Here is an 18,398-nt window from a genome sequence, read left to right as displayed (position 1 = left end):
ATCGATAATGCATTGTCACTTACCGACGGAAAAAATTCGTCAGTAATGACATGTCACTTATCGACAAAAAGAATCCGTCGGTAAATTCGTCAATAAAATGAGCGAGAATTTTTTTGCCCTTTTTCCTTTATGCTCGTGAGACACAAAGGTTATTTGTTTTCTTTCACTCACATGTTTTGCTCATATTTGCATGAGACAACCTCATTTTCCTCCTTCTTCCCCATTCAACCACCGTAGCTGCAAGCCTAAGCCACCTCCAACTCCGTTCAGTCAGGCCATTATCTCTGTCTCCATCGTCTCCGTCTTCGTCTCTATATTTGAGGTTTTCCACTAAAACTCTTTCTTCTCTAGCACACACAGGAATGGGACAATGTCTTTATTCTTCCCCCTTTCAGGGAACTATGCAACCAAAAACTGTCTCCACTGCACAACACCATCGCTGTTTGCTCGAAGTCCAGCCAAAGCCAATGCTTGTCACCACCACTATGCACCTTGCATTGTTTGGAATGAGCGTGATTTATTTTTTAAATGGGTTCTTTACTAGATGGATAAAAATAAAAGAAAGAAGCAGAACGAAAACGAAAAGAAAAAGAACCAGATTGCGATATTTACCGACGATTTTTCCATCAGTAATTATCACAAACATTTTAATCGATAATTACCAAGAGATTTTCCCGAAGATAATTACAGACGATTAAAAAAAACCGTCAATAAAATTTATTAACAACACTTTTATCGACGATTTTCTGACCATCAATAAATCATTAGTAATTTTAATTTATTGTCAAATTTTATACATTATCGACGAATTTTAAATATCAATAATATAAGGTTTTGTTATAAATTAAATGGGTTAAATATGTTTTTAGTCCCTACACTTTGCGACGATTTTGGTTTTAGTCAATTTTCAAACTAAGATAAAATTTAGTTCTTCAACTTTAGAAAACTTTGGTTTTAGTTCTTTTTACCAAATTTTTTGAATTTTATTTGTTGTTTCAAGCACGTTTCTCAGTTAACATTGAAGCAAAAATGTATCAAACAGTGTAAACAATCCAAATGCTATAATGAAACGTGCTTGAAACAACAAATAAAGTTAAAAAAATTTGGTAAAAAAGACTAAAATCAGAGTTTTCTAAAGTCAAATAACTAAATTGTACCTTAGTTTGAAAATTGACTAAAATCAAAATCGCTCTAAAATATAGAGACTAAAAACATATTTAACCCTAAAACAAATACAATTTATCTTCCTAACTTATCTTTCTAACTATTAAAATCAGAAAACTATTAATATTTCATTCAAACTTAAAAAATTGTTTATGTAAGATAAATTTTATGTTTAAGAAATTAAAATATGAAAGGAAAATGTACAATCTATAATTTTTTTCATATACTTATTTATGCAGTGACATGAAAGTATTAATATAAGTAAAAATTATAAAAGTTTTATATTTTTATCTTTATAAGTTCCCCCTTAATTATTCTTGTTGTTCCTAAATTTATTGATGGTTGCTTAAAAGTATATGGATCTTTTAATTACGGTTAAAATGTAATTAAAATAAGGAAATTAGATATTTCTTTTTATCTTAAATACAAACAGTGCGTTTGGTGGTGACAGGAGAAGGGTGGACTGAGAACACGTGTGGTGTAATAGAGGTATTACTTTTCCCTATTAGACCAAATCGCTGTTGTGTCTGTTTCTTTTTCTTTCTTCATTATTATTCCGAAATTTGCCTTCGATTTTTGCTTACGCAGATTCCCCTTTTCGTCAGACATTTCGATACTTTGATCAGATCCACGACAATTGCTCATCCATGACGCTTGGCTCTGCGGGATCCAGTGTCGTGGGTTAGTTTCTAATATATCATCTTTCTCTTCTTTTTCTTTTTTTCGTTTTTTTCAAAACCGAAATTTAATTTCACGAATACGCATGCTTTCTGTTAGTTTCTTGTTGCCTTGACTTGTCGCCCTTGATGAATTTGAAAATTGCTTGTTTGTTTCATTTTTATTGTGGTTAAGTTTTGTTGATGGAAACTAGGTGATTTTTTAATCCATAACGCTATTTGTGATGGAGAATTTTGTGTAAATATTGGTATTTTTTTTTTTGGATACCCTAATTATAATTTGAATCAATCTGTCTTGTTATCTCTCGTGTTTATCATTGTACGCTTCTTTTGAAATTCATATTTCATTTGTATAAGAAAGCCCAGGTGAGTTGGCTTAATAGTCACTGTTTGACATATTTCCCCCCTTTTCTGTTTAGCCAGTCCTCTGTTATTTCACAATGAATTGAAGCATGTTCACGATAACTACATGATACACATTTGTATATCTTAACATGAAAGAAGAAAAACTGTTTTTTATAATTTAGGTTTAATATTTTACTAAAATTCTAACATTCAAAGACTTGATTTTAGCTTTTGAAATGTAGGCTAGGACCTTTTATATTACTTCTCTTAGGAAAATTGAGTAATAATTACCAGATTCCTAAGGGTAATTTCCTACAATGCAACTTACTTGAAACCATTCTCAAAATGCATTTCTTGATACTTATTCCCAACCCGATTCCATTAGTAATCGTAGGGACTTACTAATACGACAATTCAACTCTTTAAATAGTATCATAAATCGGACATAACAAACTCCTTGTAAATACAAACCACAAAATTAGATAAATCATCTTACATTTGTGAAGTTATAAGCCAATTAATAGACATATTCTTTTTCCTGCTCCTGAATGAACATGCCCTGTGAACAAAGAAATGTGTCATGCCATCAGCTGGATGAAGAAATATGGAACATTTTCTCTGGCTCTGATCCTTGTGTTCATGACTATAAAGTAGTGCGTTATGAGCCTAGAATTGACATGGGGAAAAACAAAATGAACCTCGTCCCTTACATTCTCATATTTATATATAATTAACCCCTTTAACTAATCAACCACTCTAACTATTGCTAAATGTTTTTTCATTCTCTCCTAACTCAAAACATCGTGACTAGTATTTGGTGAAAGGATAACATATATAACTACATTTTACATTTATTGAATATACAATACCAATATGAATGTGTAGTTAAAGGGGTTTGCACCTTAATGTAGTTCCGAGGAACTTCAGATTGCTGGAGGAACTTGAAAAGGGAGAAAAAGGAATTGGAGATGGCACAGTTAGCTATGGAATGGACGATGGTGATGATATTTACATGCGCTCTTGGACTGGCACCATTATTGGCCCCTATAATGTAAATATTTATCTATCAGCACCTTGTTTTTTTTTTGTTGTTTTTGTTTTATTATTTTTATTTTTCTACAAATATGTGTTAGTTTAATGAGCTAAATTCTATTTGGACTGGTGAATTTTCATGTAGCAATTGATTTAACTTTTTAACAACCATTTCAATAGTGGAAGTAATGCATTCTAAAATGAACTTTTCACTTTTCGGGTGATACAAATTGACCGTGTTAGTGGTCCTTAAATACATATTTGTGTCTCAATATGTGTATACTAGTATAGTGTTCACGTTCATGTCCTAACAGTCCAATTTTAAGAATTAAGTAATATAACAGTACGAAGTTCCATATATTTTTACATATGTACTTTATCATTATACTACTTTACTGGGAATAATATCAACAACTTTTAAAATTAATTTTGAAAATGTTATTATGCTTCTGAAATTTATCTGATGATTTTAATGGTAACGTTTTTGGTTTTCTATTATGATCTTCTAATAGTCTACTGAATCTCTATTTGACTTGATTAATGAATCTTCTTAGCTTAATTTTTAAAAAATCTGAAGTATGAATCATTCTACCCTTAAACCAGAGAATTGAGTCATATTATCATTTTTCCAAATAATGTAATGGACTATTTTTTGGTTCAGTAATTGTGTTTTTTCTGTTTTTCTGCCAGACTGTACACGAAGGAAGAATTTATCAATTGAAGTTGTTTTGTGATAAAGATTACCCAGAAAAGCCTCCAACTGTTCGGTTTCATTCACGGATCAATATGACTTGTGTTAATCATGAAACTGGAGTGGTACAATTCATAGTTTTTCACATGCTGTTTTTTACATGTTTTAATGCAATAGGTGTTGGTGTGGGAGAGAGGGAGTATACACAATGCTAACTAAAGTATTTTTTGCTTTGATTTGTTAATTGGTGTTGGGAATAAATATGAGATGTACGTTAGAGAAATGTATCAAAGAGTGTGTGAAAGATCTAACATTCATTATCATGTTGCCAAAATAATGAAAATAAGTGGTGCTAACCCTTACTCCACGAGCTAGCTTTGAAGACTAATTAGGTTGAAAATTGAATTCTTAGTATTAGAATTTAACGTAATGGTTCTTGTTGGATCTAATGATCTATGGGGTTATTTGTTATCATGTTATTATTGAACCATCTATTATGTCTTGTAAACTCTAATTGTCTAGTTACTGATGTGAAAAGTGTGGGTTGGAGATACGGACTCAAATGTTATATATGAACCTATGAGCTAGATTTTGGGTTTAAGTCAAGCTCGAACTGAAATTCTAGGAGCTGATCCGGGTTCTAAGAAAGGAATATACGTAGAAGAGTGCTAGTAAAACAATTTCGAACACATTCTTTCTATGCTCTCTGACCATGCCCTGATGAAAAAAATACAGGGTTGTTTCAACTACATACCATTACCATCGCATTTTTCTTGCAACATAAAACTTGGTTGATTCATCCTTATTCCAAATGTACTGGAAATTTGGAACTTAGGAAGAGTAAGCAGTTGTTGAACTTGGATTGGGCAGCGGAATGGGGTTGGATCATATACCCAAAAAGAAATAAGGGTAACAGTTTATTGGTAAGGGAGAAAGGAGCATGGGGTGAAGAGGTTAGACCAGACTGCAAGATTTCAGTGCTTTGGCATTTGGAACCCCCTTTATTTTATCTTGTTCATTTCTTCCTTGTAGCTATGCATTTTAACAGTCCTCCTTTTGTACCCAAGAACTAGTTTATCAATACACATCTATGTTTTCACCCTTCATCCTATCATTGGTCCATTTTGCAAACATGATAAATCACCTAACTAAATTTATGGATTTGCTATTGAGACAGGTTGAATCAAAGAAATTTGGTCTTCTTGCAAATTGGCATCGAAGGTTTACCATGGAAGATATATTGACCCAACTGAAGAAGGAAATGGCGGCTTCACATAACCGCAAGCTTATCCAGCCTCCTGAAGGTACTTGCTATTAGTGTCCAAGATCATACCGGTATTAGGTCATATTGCACTTGCAGTGTGCAATATATAGTATCTAATACTCTGGATCCTTCTATGTTCAACAACATACAGGGAATGTCCAAATGAGCTTAATCTTTACCTCCGTAGCTTGAGTTGTTTTTGTTGCCTTACATTCATACATTATTGACTATGTTGAACTCTCTTATTGATGCTAAAAATTGAAAGCAACTCTTTAAGTAGTATTTTCTAATTAGTGCTTCCCATTTTGATCTTGCTTTTCTTTATTTCACTTGCTTTCTGGCTTTAAATTTAGCGGGAAGCTATATTAAAATTGTGACAAATGTTATTTATTTGGGTGTGTGCATTGACTTCAGTTGGTGCTTGATGAGTTCCATATTAGAATTTGAATTAAATATTACTGCTAACGAAAGTGTCAAATATGTCGGCGCACTATTTAATAGAGATCGAAAGTTGTAAACCGGTCAATCAAGTTAAAATAGATTGAGGGTCTTCATCTCTCTTATTAAAGAGTAGACTTTCCGGTCACTCTGCTAATTTTTCTTCTTCTAATTTTTTAATATATATATATATATATATATATATATATATATATATATATGGAATTTACTAATTTAAATAAATGGTTTTTTAGTTGGAAGTGAATCAAGTTTTAAATTATAAAAAAGTTTCTATTAAAAAGGAAACAATTTTAATTCAAAGATATTTTAATAATTTTAAAATTTTAATTTAAAATAAAAAAATAGAATGTAATTATTTCTGATCGGTCCACGTGCATTTTGAAATCCGAATTCTTCATAATTTCAAAATTTATCCAATACTCAATTCTTTTGTAATTTCAAAATTTGGCTTACAGTGCTGCCGGATCCCCAAATCCAGCTCTTTTTTATATTCTTTTGTTAAATCCGGAATACTAATTCAAATCCGGGTAACACTTATTTTATTATTAATTTTTACACTAAATAACATATGTTAAATAACAATAATATAATGTATCATCTGAAACTTGAAAGAAATACATTTTGTTTGAAAGAAATACATTTTGTATAAAGGGTTTTAGAAGATATTGTTAGATTCAAAAATATTTTTCAGAACACTTTTTATTTAAAAAAATTATTTTTATATTCCGAATTGGGTGTATTGAAAAGTATTTTAAAACTTCTTTTCAGAACATCCAATTAAAAATATAATTGTTCTTTTTTTTCAAAATATTTATAAATTAAAAATATATTTTAAAATACTCAATTCAAACAAATTTTTACTTTTCAGATTGGATGTTTTCCCGCAGCCCAACTCAAAATATAATTTTTTCTTCTAAAATTAACTTTCTAAGATGTATTTACAATCCGAAAATACTTTTTGCAACCTTCAATCCAGAATGTATATTTTTTAATACTCTCGTACCTTTACTCGATTATTTCTTCTTTGACTAAAGCTTCTCGTTCCATATAAGCTTATCCTCCTTCTCTAAATTATCAATACCGAAATGGCAGTAAGGAGATGGGAGAGGGAGGTGCAGAAAATAAAAAGTAAATTTAGAGTTTTTAATATATTTATTTAAGAGTAAAATGGGGATATTATATTTTATGGAGAAACATGACAAAAAAAAGAGGGGCGCAGAAAGAAATTCAGCCCAAATATATATAGAATCAATATTGTGTTATAATATATGATTGTTGAGTGAGTGAGGCATCCACAATATTGTGTTATAATATATGATTGTTAAATTTTGAAATATCAGTCTAAAAGGATGTCAATATGCATTGTCTTACCTAACATAAATTTATAAACAAAATTATAATATACAAAATTATTTTTCTTATTAGGGAACAAGTTATTTTACATAACAAAAATTATAATCTTTGAATTATAGTATTTTCTTTATTTTTATACTTTACATATATAATACAGAGTTTTGTTTATAAAATTAAAAGCTGAGCACGTCTCATCCACTTATGGTTCAACAAGAGGTTGACTGGTGAGAGAGTTATAATAATTTTAAAAATTCTTTTATTAAAAGAAATCAATATTTTGTTATATTATCTACTATAATTATTACAGTTTTAATATTGTATGTCAGTATTATTAATCTTACAGTATTCATTCTAATGTAAACTGACATGTTGTTGGAAAATTCAATTCCCTTAATAAAGAATTGACTCATTTCATTAATAGTCAATCTTAAACAGGGATCAAAATAAAAAAAATAAAATTTCCATTAGAACTTTTTTTATTGACAATATTTTTCCTCGTAATAAAGAGGTATTAAATCTTTAACAGTTACACTTTAATTATTCTGTTAATTGGTTACTTGTTGACTAAAATATCATTAATAATCTTAGTACATGGACAATGAAAACTTCTAATAGTTTTTAATTAAATTAACTTATTAGTTATAACTTTATTTGTGAATTAGTTATGTAGTTATTATATTTAGAAAAATAAAAAAAAAATATTTTCACTTATATATATTTTTTATTTTCATTTTACATTATTTTTTCATTTTTTATTTTATTTTTTTATTGAAAAAATACAAAAAAAAAAATACATTTTTATAATTATTTTATCTTTATATATTCTCTCAAATCAATATAAAAGTGTATTAACTTTTAAAATGTTTAATGTTTTCAGCTTGAAATTTAAGATTAATATTTTTTTCCCTATTATGACACAATTTATTTTCTGAATTACTTATATTTTTTAGAAAAAAAAATTGAATCTAATAAAACTATTATGAATAGCAAATTTTTTCTAAAAATAATTAATGTAGTTATATTTAAAAAACTCAAACTAGCTTCTAAATTTAAATAGATTTAATTACTTGTTTGATTTTATATTTAAGTTTATAATTTACTTTAATCTAATATTTTCTAATTTGATTAAGTTTCAATATTTATTAAATAAAAATAATTTAATTTTTTCATTGATGTTTGAAAGTATTTCATATCAAAATTTACAAAACGTCAGTGAAAATTATAATATTACATGTTAACATTTATAATAAGTTATGTGTCAAATCATAAGATTCTAAAGTAAAAAAAGATTTTGACACTTTCATATATTTTTAACTTCAATTTAAAGACACTTTCATGTATTTTTAACTTCAATTTAAAGAAAGGGAATAAATTGATTATATTTTAAAATATAATGAAATTCAATTAAATAAAAAAACAAAAATAAAAATATATCATATTAAGTCATTTAAATAACTTCATATTAAAACATTTTACGATATTTTTTCTTCAAAAAATTGAAAATATATTATTGATAAATTTCAGTTAATTTATAAAAAGAGATTGAAAAAATGGCATATAAGAAAACTTCTACAAATTAATTTATATATAAAGTAAATTTAAATTAAAAAAAAAATAGTAGTTACATTTAGCACGTTTTTTTTATTGGATTGTGATTTACTTGTACGACAGAATTTTCCTTCAATAAATTGAAAAAGAGAATTCACTATAACCTTAAATTTTCCATTCTCTTCTTGTGTGCCAAAATGTTCGTTCGTCTCGAAGTTGACGCGAACAAAAAAAATACTTTTTTATTAATTGAAATAGCTGTATATAAAATAGGTGATATTGTTTCTTTTTTTTTTTTTTTTTTTTTTTTTAAGTTTTGGTTATTCCTTTTAATTTTATAAACAATAATAGTGATGGTGATTGTTAAGACCTCTTAGTTGCTTGCTTATATAGATAGCACATGCTTGTGGATTCTGTTCACACTTAAAAGAACAAATTTAATATATTTAATATATATAGTTTAATTACTTAATATGTTGTTAGAAATTTTACTCTTAATTATGAGTGGAAAAAGCTTCTTAGGAAAAACATAATGTATTTTCTAACAATCTGTACCCTTTCAAAGAATTGTCAGAAAATAGATTTAAATTATTATTGAGGGTTTTTCAGGAAAACAATGATATTGTTGTTAGTTATATTGAAGAAAAAATAAGCTAAATTTCAAATTTTTTTTTTTACCAAACATGATGTAGTTATTCAATTTTAAAGAACAAATAATAAATTTGATAGTTATAAATAAATGCATTTATTTATTGTTGTGCACAAGTAAGAATTTTGGTTATTATTAATTGTTTTAATGATTTTATGAAACTGTTTTACAGTTCTTTCTATGTTAGTAGATTTAAAAAACAATTACATGTGTATAGTTAGCTTCTTCAATAATAATGAGTCGCGAACAAACTAAGAAGAAAAATAAAAATATCAACTCTGATTTAAAATATTTTAGGACAAAATATTTTTAACTATTTTTAATTATATATTATTCATTCTACTCATTTTAATTCACACTTTCAAATTACATTCAAAACTTATAAAAGAATATTAAAATTTGGAAGAGTTTAGGAAAACCTATATATGATTTATCTATTAAATGGATTAGAGAATATTTTTCATATATGATAACACAATCACATCATATAAATATTATTAACAGTCTTTTATCATTAACAGTATTTTAAAATTTGATATAATAATTCAGTGATCAAGATAAAAACACGTGCTTTTATGCTTGCATGGAAAAGAAAACATTAAACTAAAAATATACATAAGTAAGTTTAATTTGCTTGACTTAACATGCGTGTTAGGATGAACTTGATATACTTACCATATGATTACTAGATTTTTTATTTTAGAAGAGGAAGATGCCTTGTTATGAAGATATAGTCAACTATAAGAAAAAGAAAGATTAAATATAATGATTAATTCAGTACTTTGTTGCATGTGATGCAATGCAAGACACTAAGATGTGGATGGTGTTGACAAGTAGCAAAAGGATAAGTGGTAATTGCAATAAATGTTGGATCATATATCGATAACTAAAGTTATTGCTACAAAAATAATATTAATAATAATAATAATAATATAAATATAGTAATAGCCAAAACTTGTTTCACTGTTAGAAATGCATCACATTATATTAACAGCTGCGTTGCATATAGGACTAGACCTTAAGATCATCGAATTCACTCAATGTTTCTTTCTTATTTTTAAGGTTAGTTTGTTCTTATTTTCATGTGGTTTTGTTACCTTGTATTGCTTGATTTAAGGGGTTGATGATCCTTTATCGAATAGTAACAGTGATGTTTTCTGGGGTTTGAACAGAGTCTTAGGACCCTCATCTTGATGACCGATCTCTTTCTGTCCATGAGCTGTGCACGCTGTTCAACTTGACCTTATTTTATTGATGACACACACAATTAATTGTGGCAATTCCCAGGACGTTTCTCACCTGATTTAACCTACAAATTTACATACATACTGAATTTGAAGTTTTGAATGTAATGGTTATAAATTAGGGATTAATGCTCTGTGACGGCTTGAATGTGAATTTACTGACAAAAGGAGAGGCTTAGTTGGTGCAATTATGGGGTCTGCTTATAGGAAAATGGATATGAACAGAGAAGAAGGGAAAGAAGAAGAAGAAAGTGTTTGATAAAATAGGTGGAAAAGAGAGAAAAGAAAATAGAGCATTTATCATCTGACGTAATATCTCACACATTATTCTCAACCGTCTCAATTACTCTTGCATTTATGTGATTTAAATGGCCTTAATAGAATGGCCTTTTTTTTTCAATGCTCGGAACTACCCAACCCACCCTCTACCATCCCTTGATTCACTCATCCTTCATCTCTTCATAACCCACAACATAATTTTCTTATACTACACGACATACGACTTTCACGCCATTGCTCTCTCATTATACTCGTGGACACTTCAATTTTCTAACATGCAACTTGGAACCATCTCCCTTCTTTTTTAATCAAAGTCATTATCGCATGCAAAACTTTCCATTCCATCGTGTCAGGGGATCTCAATCAAATTACATAACTCATTTTTCAATCATCAATTCTTCCAACAAAATCTACCACAAAGTCAACTCAGATTTAATTTAACCTCTTCTTTTTTTTTTTTTTTTTAAGCATGCTGATACGCACATGAGTGGTTCGACTTCACAGAGTGCAGTAGATGATGCAGCAGTTAACACCGGTTTGGTGGGCCTTAACTTTCAAACCATTTCAACTGTTAACACAAAGTACAGAAGATCTACATTCTGTCTTACAAGTTTGCTTTTGTTGCGTTGCGGCTATTTTTATTATTCACATATTTTATTTACCTTTTGTGGTGGTTAAGGTGGACAATAACAGCATGTGTGTGCCGTTGGATGAAACAGTAACATTAACATTAAAATTAACATTAACACTAACACTAACACGGTGGATGCAGAGAAAAAGATAGTCAAAGGAAAACCGAGGTTGGATTTCAACAAGCAAACTAAGAGGGCACCTGAGGTTATAAGCCCTATTACACTTTCTTAACCGCTAAAGAGCACCCAGCTCCTATATAATAGATACCTAACATTCCCGAATTGCCCAGTAACTTTCTTTCTATAGGTGATTCAAGCAGTGCTATTCACGCTCCACTCTGTCTCTTTCTGTCTCTGCAAATATGCATCCCCTGCTTTGACAAAATTGTTGGGAGAGAGGGTAAAAGTGGAGCGCACATAGCACTACCCACAGAAGGGGGAATAGTTAAAACAGTAAAAAGGTAAAAAGGAGATTAATTCCTAACCATTACTAGCTAATATAATATAATATTATAATATGTCCTACTATTAGGAACAGAGAAAAACAGGGCTAGGAACAGAAGAAAACAGAGCTAGGAACCCAGGATCCTAACTCTATCACTCTAATTCCTCCTTATGGTGGGGTTTTTGGTGTCGTGCAGGAAATCTAGCAAAACCGTGCTTTTGCATTTGGGACACTTGGGATCATCTTCAGAGAGCATCACATACATGAGGCAGCGAGGACAGCCGACAAGCACCATGGAAGTGGCTTCAGGGCTGTTGGAGTAATTCTTCTCCTCCTGGTTGAGCTCCGAAGACACGCAGGAGCTGGGAGGTGAAGTGGGCGATGCCGTGGCCGATCGTGTGGGTGAGTCGAGTCTCCGGTCGACCCTGGGCGGGGACAGGTTGAGCTTCAAGTCAAGCTGCGGACCACTTCCATTTCTGCGGCTCATGGCTTTCCTCTGAGCTGTGTTCTGCAAGCAGAAAAGAAAAAACAAAAAAAAAAGAAAGAAAAGGGTGAGTTACAGAGGGAGAAATGAGAATTGAAAGAGGAAGAAGAAGAAAAAGAAGGAGTGACTGACTTTAAGGTTGTTGTTGGAAAGGGAAAGGGAAAAGGGGTGGTGAGAAAGAGTGGCACCAGCAAAGTGTTGGTGATCTTTGTTGTTGCAAGAATGGGTGGAGGTTCATGGGCGTTTTATATAAGGAAAATGAAGGGAGTGATTTAAGGGTTAATTTAATTTCGAGAGAGAGAGAGAGAGAGAGAGGAGAGGTGGAGGGGGGTAGGGTGTAGAGAGAGAGAGATAGAGAGGGAGAGAGAGAAGAGAAGAGAGAGAAAGAGAGCGATGGGATTGGATTGAATTGAATTGAATTGAATTGAAGTATTGGGTAGAAGGAGAGTGTAAATTGAGGCCAGGAAATGTATTAATTGTTTGGAAAAATCCCAAGAAGTATGCAGGAAGGGGAAATTTGGAGTAAATATTGCAATTACAAAGTGCAGAAGGAGGGCCTTTCTTCATTCATTGCTTGAGGAAGAGTCGGTGTTTTAAGTCTCCGAGCAACACAACACAGCGCAAGAGAAATCCAACGGCTTTTAAAGCTAAACCCCTTATTTAAAAATCCAACCCCTCACCAACAAAATTTAATACCAATAACCCAACCCTTTTTTCTTTATTATTTCCAAACCCATTTTTAAATAAATATGAGAAAAAATTAAATGAAATCATCACAATCTTCTTCAATCTCAGATCATCATCATCATCACCATCATCATCTTCTTCTCCTTCTCTTCAGATTCTTAAGAAAGAAACCTTCCAAAGTACAATCCATGTCCATCGTCCAACAGACATTACAGGATCTCCTGCTCTTATTGTCACGCCACCATCGATTCTTCTGAACACATTATTGCCACCATTAAAACCAACTAAACAATACTTTCTGTCATGAACTTGATCGTGATTTGACAATGCAACGACAGAGCCGGGAAGAGACCTGTTCAACATTTACTCATCACACACTACCACCATACTTTCAACTTCATTTTTTCAGACCCTTTCAAAATTAATTCCATTCATAACATAACATCTTTTTTTTATTTTACAAAATCAAATCAATTTTTCCTTTCATTCTTCAGCAAACAGGGAAATCGTTTTATTTTATGCAATGAATAAATGATAGGAACTTTAAAAATACTAGTGCTGGAGTCAATACGGTCTTCGTCTAAAAAAGATAAACATTATAAAATTCTCATTATACTTAGCCAAATCATCAACATCTTTACTTACATGAAAATGCTTTCAAACTAACTGGGTAGTGAGACTCAAAATCAACATTTCCTTTTATGGTATATTTTGAGATGACATTTTTCCAAAAAAAATATCTTTTAAATTTTCATATTTGATTGATATAATTTTTGTATTTTATCTGAGAATTATTCGGTACTAAAGAAAAGATTAAGATTGTCAACTTAAAAGGACAGAATGTAAAAGGTTGCATGTGAATGGATCTGATTATTATCCCAGCATTATTTGGAAACAGAAGAAAGTTTGCTAGGTCAAGGAAATGATGAAATGTGGTGAAGAAAGAAAATGATTTGTAAAAGGGCAGTATTATTTCCATATGTAGAATTTTGTGGTCAACGTGGCATATATTCATGAAACATGCTTTAAATGATGCATTTCTACTTGCTATAAATAGACACTCCCATTCTTTAAAATTCAGCATCTTGACATATAGATAACAACAATATGGATCTACGATTGAACCATTTGACCAATCCTCCCTTCATTACATTTCAAAAATCAACAAATCATTCCAAACAAAAATACTTATCTCTTTCGCTCATAAATCATACTTCTCTCCTTATTTTCACCTATTATTTATTTTTCAATTCATCTATTTATGTGTTAAATTAAACTTTTAGTTTTTATAATGTGTGACTCTTTTCGATATTTGTATTTTTAAACATTTGCATTACTTTTTTTTTTCATTTTAGCTTCTTTGATTTTTCGTTTTCATAATTATTTTTTACATACATATATTTTATATTTTTACTATATAAATTTTAGTAATATTTTCATTTTGACAATTTTTTTAATTATAAATAATATTAATCATTCAAATCAATCACAGTCAAGTGTTTACACATATTAGTTCAAGTACCTATCTTTCATGTCATCAACTATTAACATTAGAATATCACAAATATACGACTTTACTTTTGAAAAACTCGCGAGTTGAGTACATTCAAGGATTTTGTACTTGTCATGTTATCTTAACTTATACAAAACTACATGCTAAAAACTAGGATATCATATATGAATAAGTAAATTCCTTACAACCTACTAAATATGGTTCTTTTTCCTGTTACACTCTAGCTCATAAGAACATCCATTAACTTTCACAGTCTCATATATTTATTTTATGTGAATCCAATACTAGTAGAGTCGGTCTCTATTCAAATTACCATTTAATGCACAATCTCCAATCTTTCATTATAATATTAATAAAACATAACAAAATAATGAAAGATAAACCAATTTTAGCATTTAAAAATTTATTTATTTAAAGTTCATAAAACACGATGTCATTTTGTCAACATTTGGCTCCTTGAGTGAGTTAAGCACATGTTAAATTTTAGAAAATTTACAAAAACAGTTTTGTTGAATGAAAATATGGCTTCCACAACGATCCTAAACATTTGGAAAGACTAACGAGACTTGACTTGCTCAACAACCTATCTTTTTTAACTTTTTGGATTTTTCACAAAACTAGTTTGCGAGATAGTGACTTGCATAGCGAACCAAAACACTTAGACTGTTATTTAAAGGCTCACCCACCCAATGAGCAAGACTCTCTAACTTATCTAGATTTTCAAAAATTAAGTTTTGCTCAACGAAATGATGACTCATCCAACAAGTACGTATTATTTAGAAATATTAATACATATATCAAATCACATAATTTGTTCTTTATAAACAATTATACTCAATTCTCATGACAAACAAAATTTGTATGTTTAGTTCAAAATAATTGAAAACTAAAATTTACTAATTTGATGTATCATGGTTTATCAATATTCATACAAATGAAAACATAACATGCATCAAACCTATTATTTATACTCAAACGAAAAACCATCAATCATCCAAAACTCGTTAACACACACCAATTTCTTAATCAAATATAGTGATTACATCATCCATATAAACAAATAATTTAACGTGAAATGCTTATAAAAGAATTACCAACTTTCCTTACACTTGAACTAAAATTTTTACTGATCTTTGAAGCTCTCACTCTCACAATATGTAATATTTGCATACAAAAAACTAAAATTAAAAATATGAACATATCTTAACGATGTTAAACAAAAAAAAAAATTATCTTAGACCCTAGTGAGATATTCCTCATGCATGCAAAACTTCTAACATTTTTTTTATCAAGTATACTCTACTATACTCCAAGATCTATATGATAATTTTTAATCGTGAACATATTCTTCAAAATCTTTGAGAAAAAGTATAAGAAAAGAAATTAAATAGTTTTAGAAAGATGATGAGAAGGTTAAACATATTACGTATCCTTATATACCAAATTAGAATGACTTTTTCAAATAAAAATACAAAATGGATTTTTTCAAATTAAAAAAAACATTGACATATTACTTATCCCTCTGTAACAACTTATATTAAGAGTTACTTTCAAAGAAAAGAAACTCATAGTCTTTCATATTAGAAATCCTAAAATCAAAGTTTATGCATTGTTTAGCCCACTCCACACTAACAACTTCTTCAAACTCTCGACTTCTAAAGTCATCATGCAACACATAAATTAAATATAAAACAAGGATTATATAAAGATAAAATTTGTATATCTAAAAAATACTATTAATAGAAAGGTTTTTACAAAATTCCGATAAGCATTATTGCCTGTTAAACAGATAAAAAAAAAAGTACACAATGTCAATAATCCAATAACTTATATATATGAGATTAAAAACATGATTACAATTGAGATATGTAACTAGTTTAAATCAATGAATTTTTAATAAAATGGTTGATAGAAATAGTAGGAAAAACTAAACTATTGAAAAAAGAGCTAACATTTATAGCATACATAATTATACCACTAGGAGAGATCCATGATATTCAAGGAAGAAACTGACACGAAACAAAATTATAAGAATGAATGCGAAAAAACTACCTCTAATATTATATTTATTTAAAGTATTTGATTTATGTTATCTTTATTTTTTTATTTAAGGGTTAAATATGTTTTTGATTCCCAGTCAAAATTAGAATTAGTCTCTCTTCAAAACTTTGGCATAATTTAGTCCTTCAACTTTAGAAATGTATGAATTTAGTCCTTTTAACCATTAACTTTATTTGATGTTTCAAATGCGTTTCTCAGTTAAGATTAAAGCAAAAATATATCAAATAATGTAAACAATTCAAATGCTATCATAAAACGTGTTTGAAACATCAAATAAACATGACAAAATTTAGTTAAAAGAATTAAATTCATACATATCTATAATTGAAGAACTAAATTAGGTTAAAGTTTTGATGAGGGACTAATTCTAATTTTCACTAAAAGTTAAGGGACCATAAACATATTTAACCCTTTATTTAATCATGAGGCGTACACCAAACTTAAAAAGACTATTCTATAAAAAAAAATTAAGAAAATTATTCAAAGAAACTAAGAAAAATAATAGTCAATTTTTTTACTAATAATGTCTTGAATAATACTTGTCAAAAGGTTTAATGCTCGACAAGCTTAGTCTTCAAAAATTAATGCGATGTGGTATCAATGATTTTGACTAACTAAAATATAAACAACTTATCTCTCTTCCTCGTGTTCTGTTGGTGAACAAATTTGACCTTTTAAAATATTTCTTAAAAAAAACTTTTAAATGTAATATAAAAGAAAAAAAATTCAAAATAGCTTTCACTTTTTGCTTTGAGAGTAGGAAGGTAAATATCATACTATTTTGTATTTACTGATAAAATAAATATCACATTCTTTTTCAACTCATTTTATATTATTCTGTAAAAAAAAAAAAAAAAAACTATAAGTTTCACTGCATCCCTGTGAAATCACCAAATAACAATATTAAAAATGCAATACCATATTCTATCTCTCCTTTGGTCATGATCTTTTATATTTTTATCAATATTTTCATATTGGTAACTATTTTTATTTTTTACATTAAAATTTCCTTTTCACTATATAACATTTAAAAGTGCTTAATTAATGACTTATATTTCAATGTTATAGTTTACCCTTTTTCTTTCAAATCTCAACTGCGTATTTGCAATTATTTCTTTTCACTGAATTGTAAGCTATTCATAAAATTTCATTTAAATTAAAAATGCTATTGGAACNAAGGAATAAACTAAAATATTAGACATTGAACAAGGTTTCTAATAAAATATTTAAAAATGTTAAAAAGTGTTGTATGGACAAACTTTTAACTCAATGTGTGTTGGAAAAAAATATTAAATTATATTAAACACAGAAGTATATGATGTTCTAATTAATATAGGTTAATAAACACTTAAATTGTAACCTCTCAATTTTTCATCTGTCTATGTTTTATAACTATATGAATAAAACTATTTCAATAAATAAGTATTTTAAAAAAAATATCACTACTTATTAAATTGGATAAATAAAATTAAACAATTTCTTATATTCAAAATTTATTAACTCTTCTGGTTCATATATGTATATTATTAAAACCATGCAAGTAAAAAATTATTAAACTAATATATATATATATATATATATATATATATATATATATATATATATATATATATATATATATATATATAACTTTTAATACAGACATGATTTATTTATTACTTTAATTATTTATTATTTGACTCGGGTATTGGTGAAATCTTCCAACACTCAACTTTCGGGGTTGGAAAATGTGATTCATTTAACTTCTAATAATAATGTTTACAAATTTAAAACACATTTTTGTCAAATTCACCAGTTTGTTTGAGTGGATTTTCAATTATTTTCTTAAATTGCTCCAATTTTTATTCTTATAGGGTCCATTTTTTTGTAAA

At 28.7% G+C, this 18,398-nt stretch overlaps 2 protein-coding genes across 3 annotated transcripts; one reads left to right on the top strand and one right to left on the bottom strand.

The window, feature by feature from the left end:
• Positions 1-1,596: 1,596 nt before the first annotated feature.
• Positions 1,597-5,466, top strand: LOC106757774 (ubiquitin-conjugating enzyme E2 variant 1C). 2 transcript variants are annotated; one of them, XM_014640564.2, is made up of 5 exons: positions 1,597-1,653; positions 1,770-1,845; positions 3,098-3,237; positions 3,909-4,034; positions 5,087-5,466. In XM_014640564.2, exons 2-5 carry the CDS (start codon positions 1,812-1,814, stop codon positions 5,225-5,227), a joined length of 441 nt encoding a protein of 146 aa, XP_014496050.1. In that variant the 5' UTR covers positions 1,597-1,653; positions 1,770-1,811; the 3' UTR covers positions 5,228-5,466. The 2 variants fall into 2 exon arrangements, with proteins under 2 accessions (XP_014496050.1, XP_022635008.1); XM_022779287.1 differs by having other exon boundaries at positions 1,615-1,653; positions 1,753-1,845.
• A 6,020-nt stretch (positions 5,467-11,486) lies between these two features.
• Positions 11,487-12,883, bottom strand: LOC106757776. Its single transcript, XM_014640565.2, has 2 exons — positions 12,399-12,883; positions 11,487-12,290 (listed from the first exon to the last, which is right to left on the bottom strand). Exon 2 carries the CDS (start codon positions 12,267-12,269, stop codon positions 11,940-11,942), a length of 330 nt encoding a protein of 109 aa, XP_014496051.1. The 5' UTR covers positions 12,270-12,290; positions 12,399-12,883; the 3' UTR covers positions 11,487-11,939.
• Positions 12,884-18,398: the final 5,515 nt, after the last annotated feature.

This window comes from Vigna radiata, chromosome 3, assembly GCF_000741045.1.
Source record: "Vigna radiata var. radiata cultivar VC1973A chromosome 3, Vradiata_ver6, whole genome shotgun sequence".
Taxonomy (NCBI): Eukaryota; Viridiplantae; Streptophyta; class Magnoliopsida; order Fabales; family Fabaceae; genus Vigna; species Vigna radiata.
This window is presented reverse-complemented; position numbering and strand designations above follow the sequence as displayed.

Coding starts and splice junctions, on each gene's coding strand:
- LOC106757774 (XM_014640564.2), top strand. CDS start 1,812: ATGACGCTTGGCTCTGCGGGATCCAGTGTCGTGG. Junction 3,238..3,908: donor CCATTATTGGCCCCTATAAT/GTAAATATTTAT, acceptor TTTTTCTGCCAG/ACTGTACACGAAGGAAGAAT. Junction 4,035..5,086: donor TTAATCATGAAACTGGAGTG/GTACAATTCATA, acceptor CTATTGAGACAG/GTTGAATCAAAGAAATTTGG.
- LOC106757776 (XM_014640565.2), bottom strand. CDS start 12,269: ATGAGCCGCAGAAATGGAAGTGGTCCGCAGCTTGACTTGAAGCTCAAC.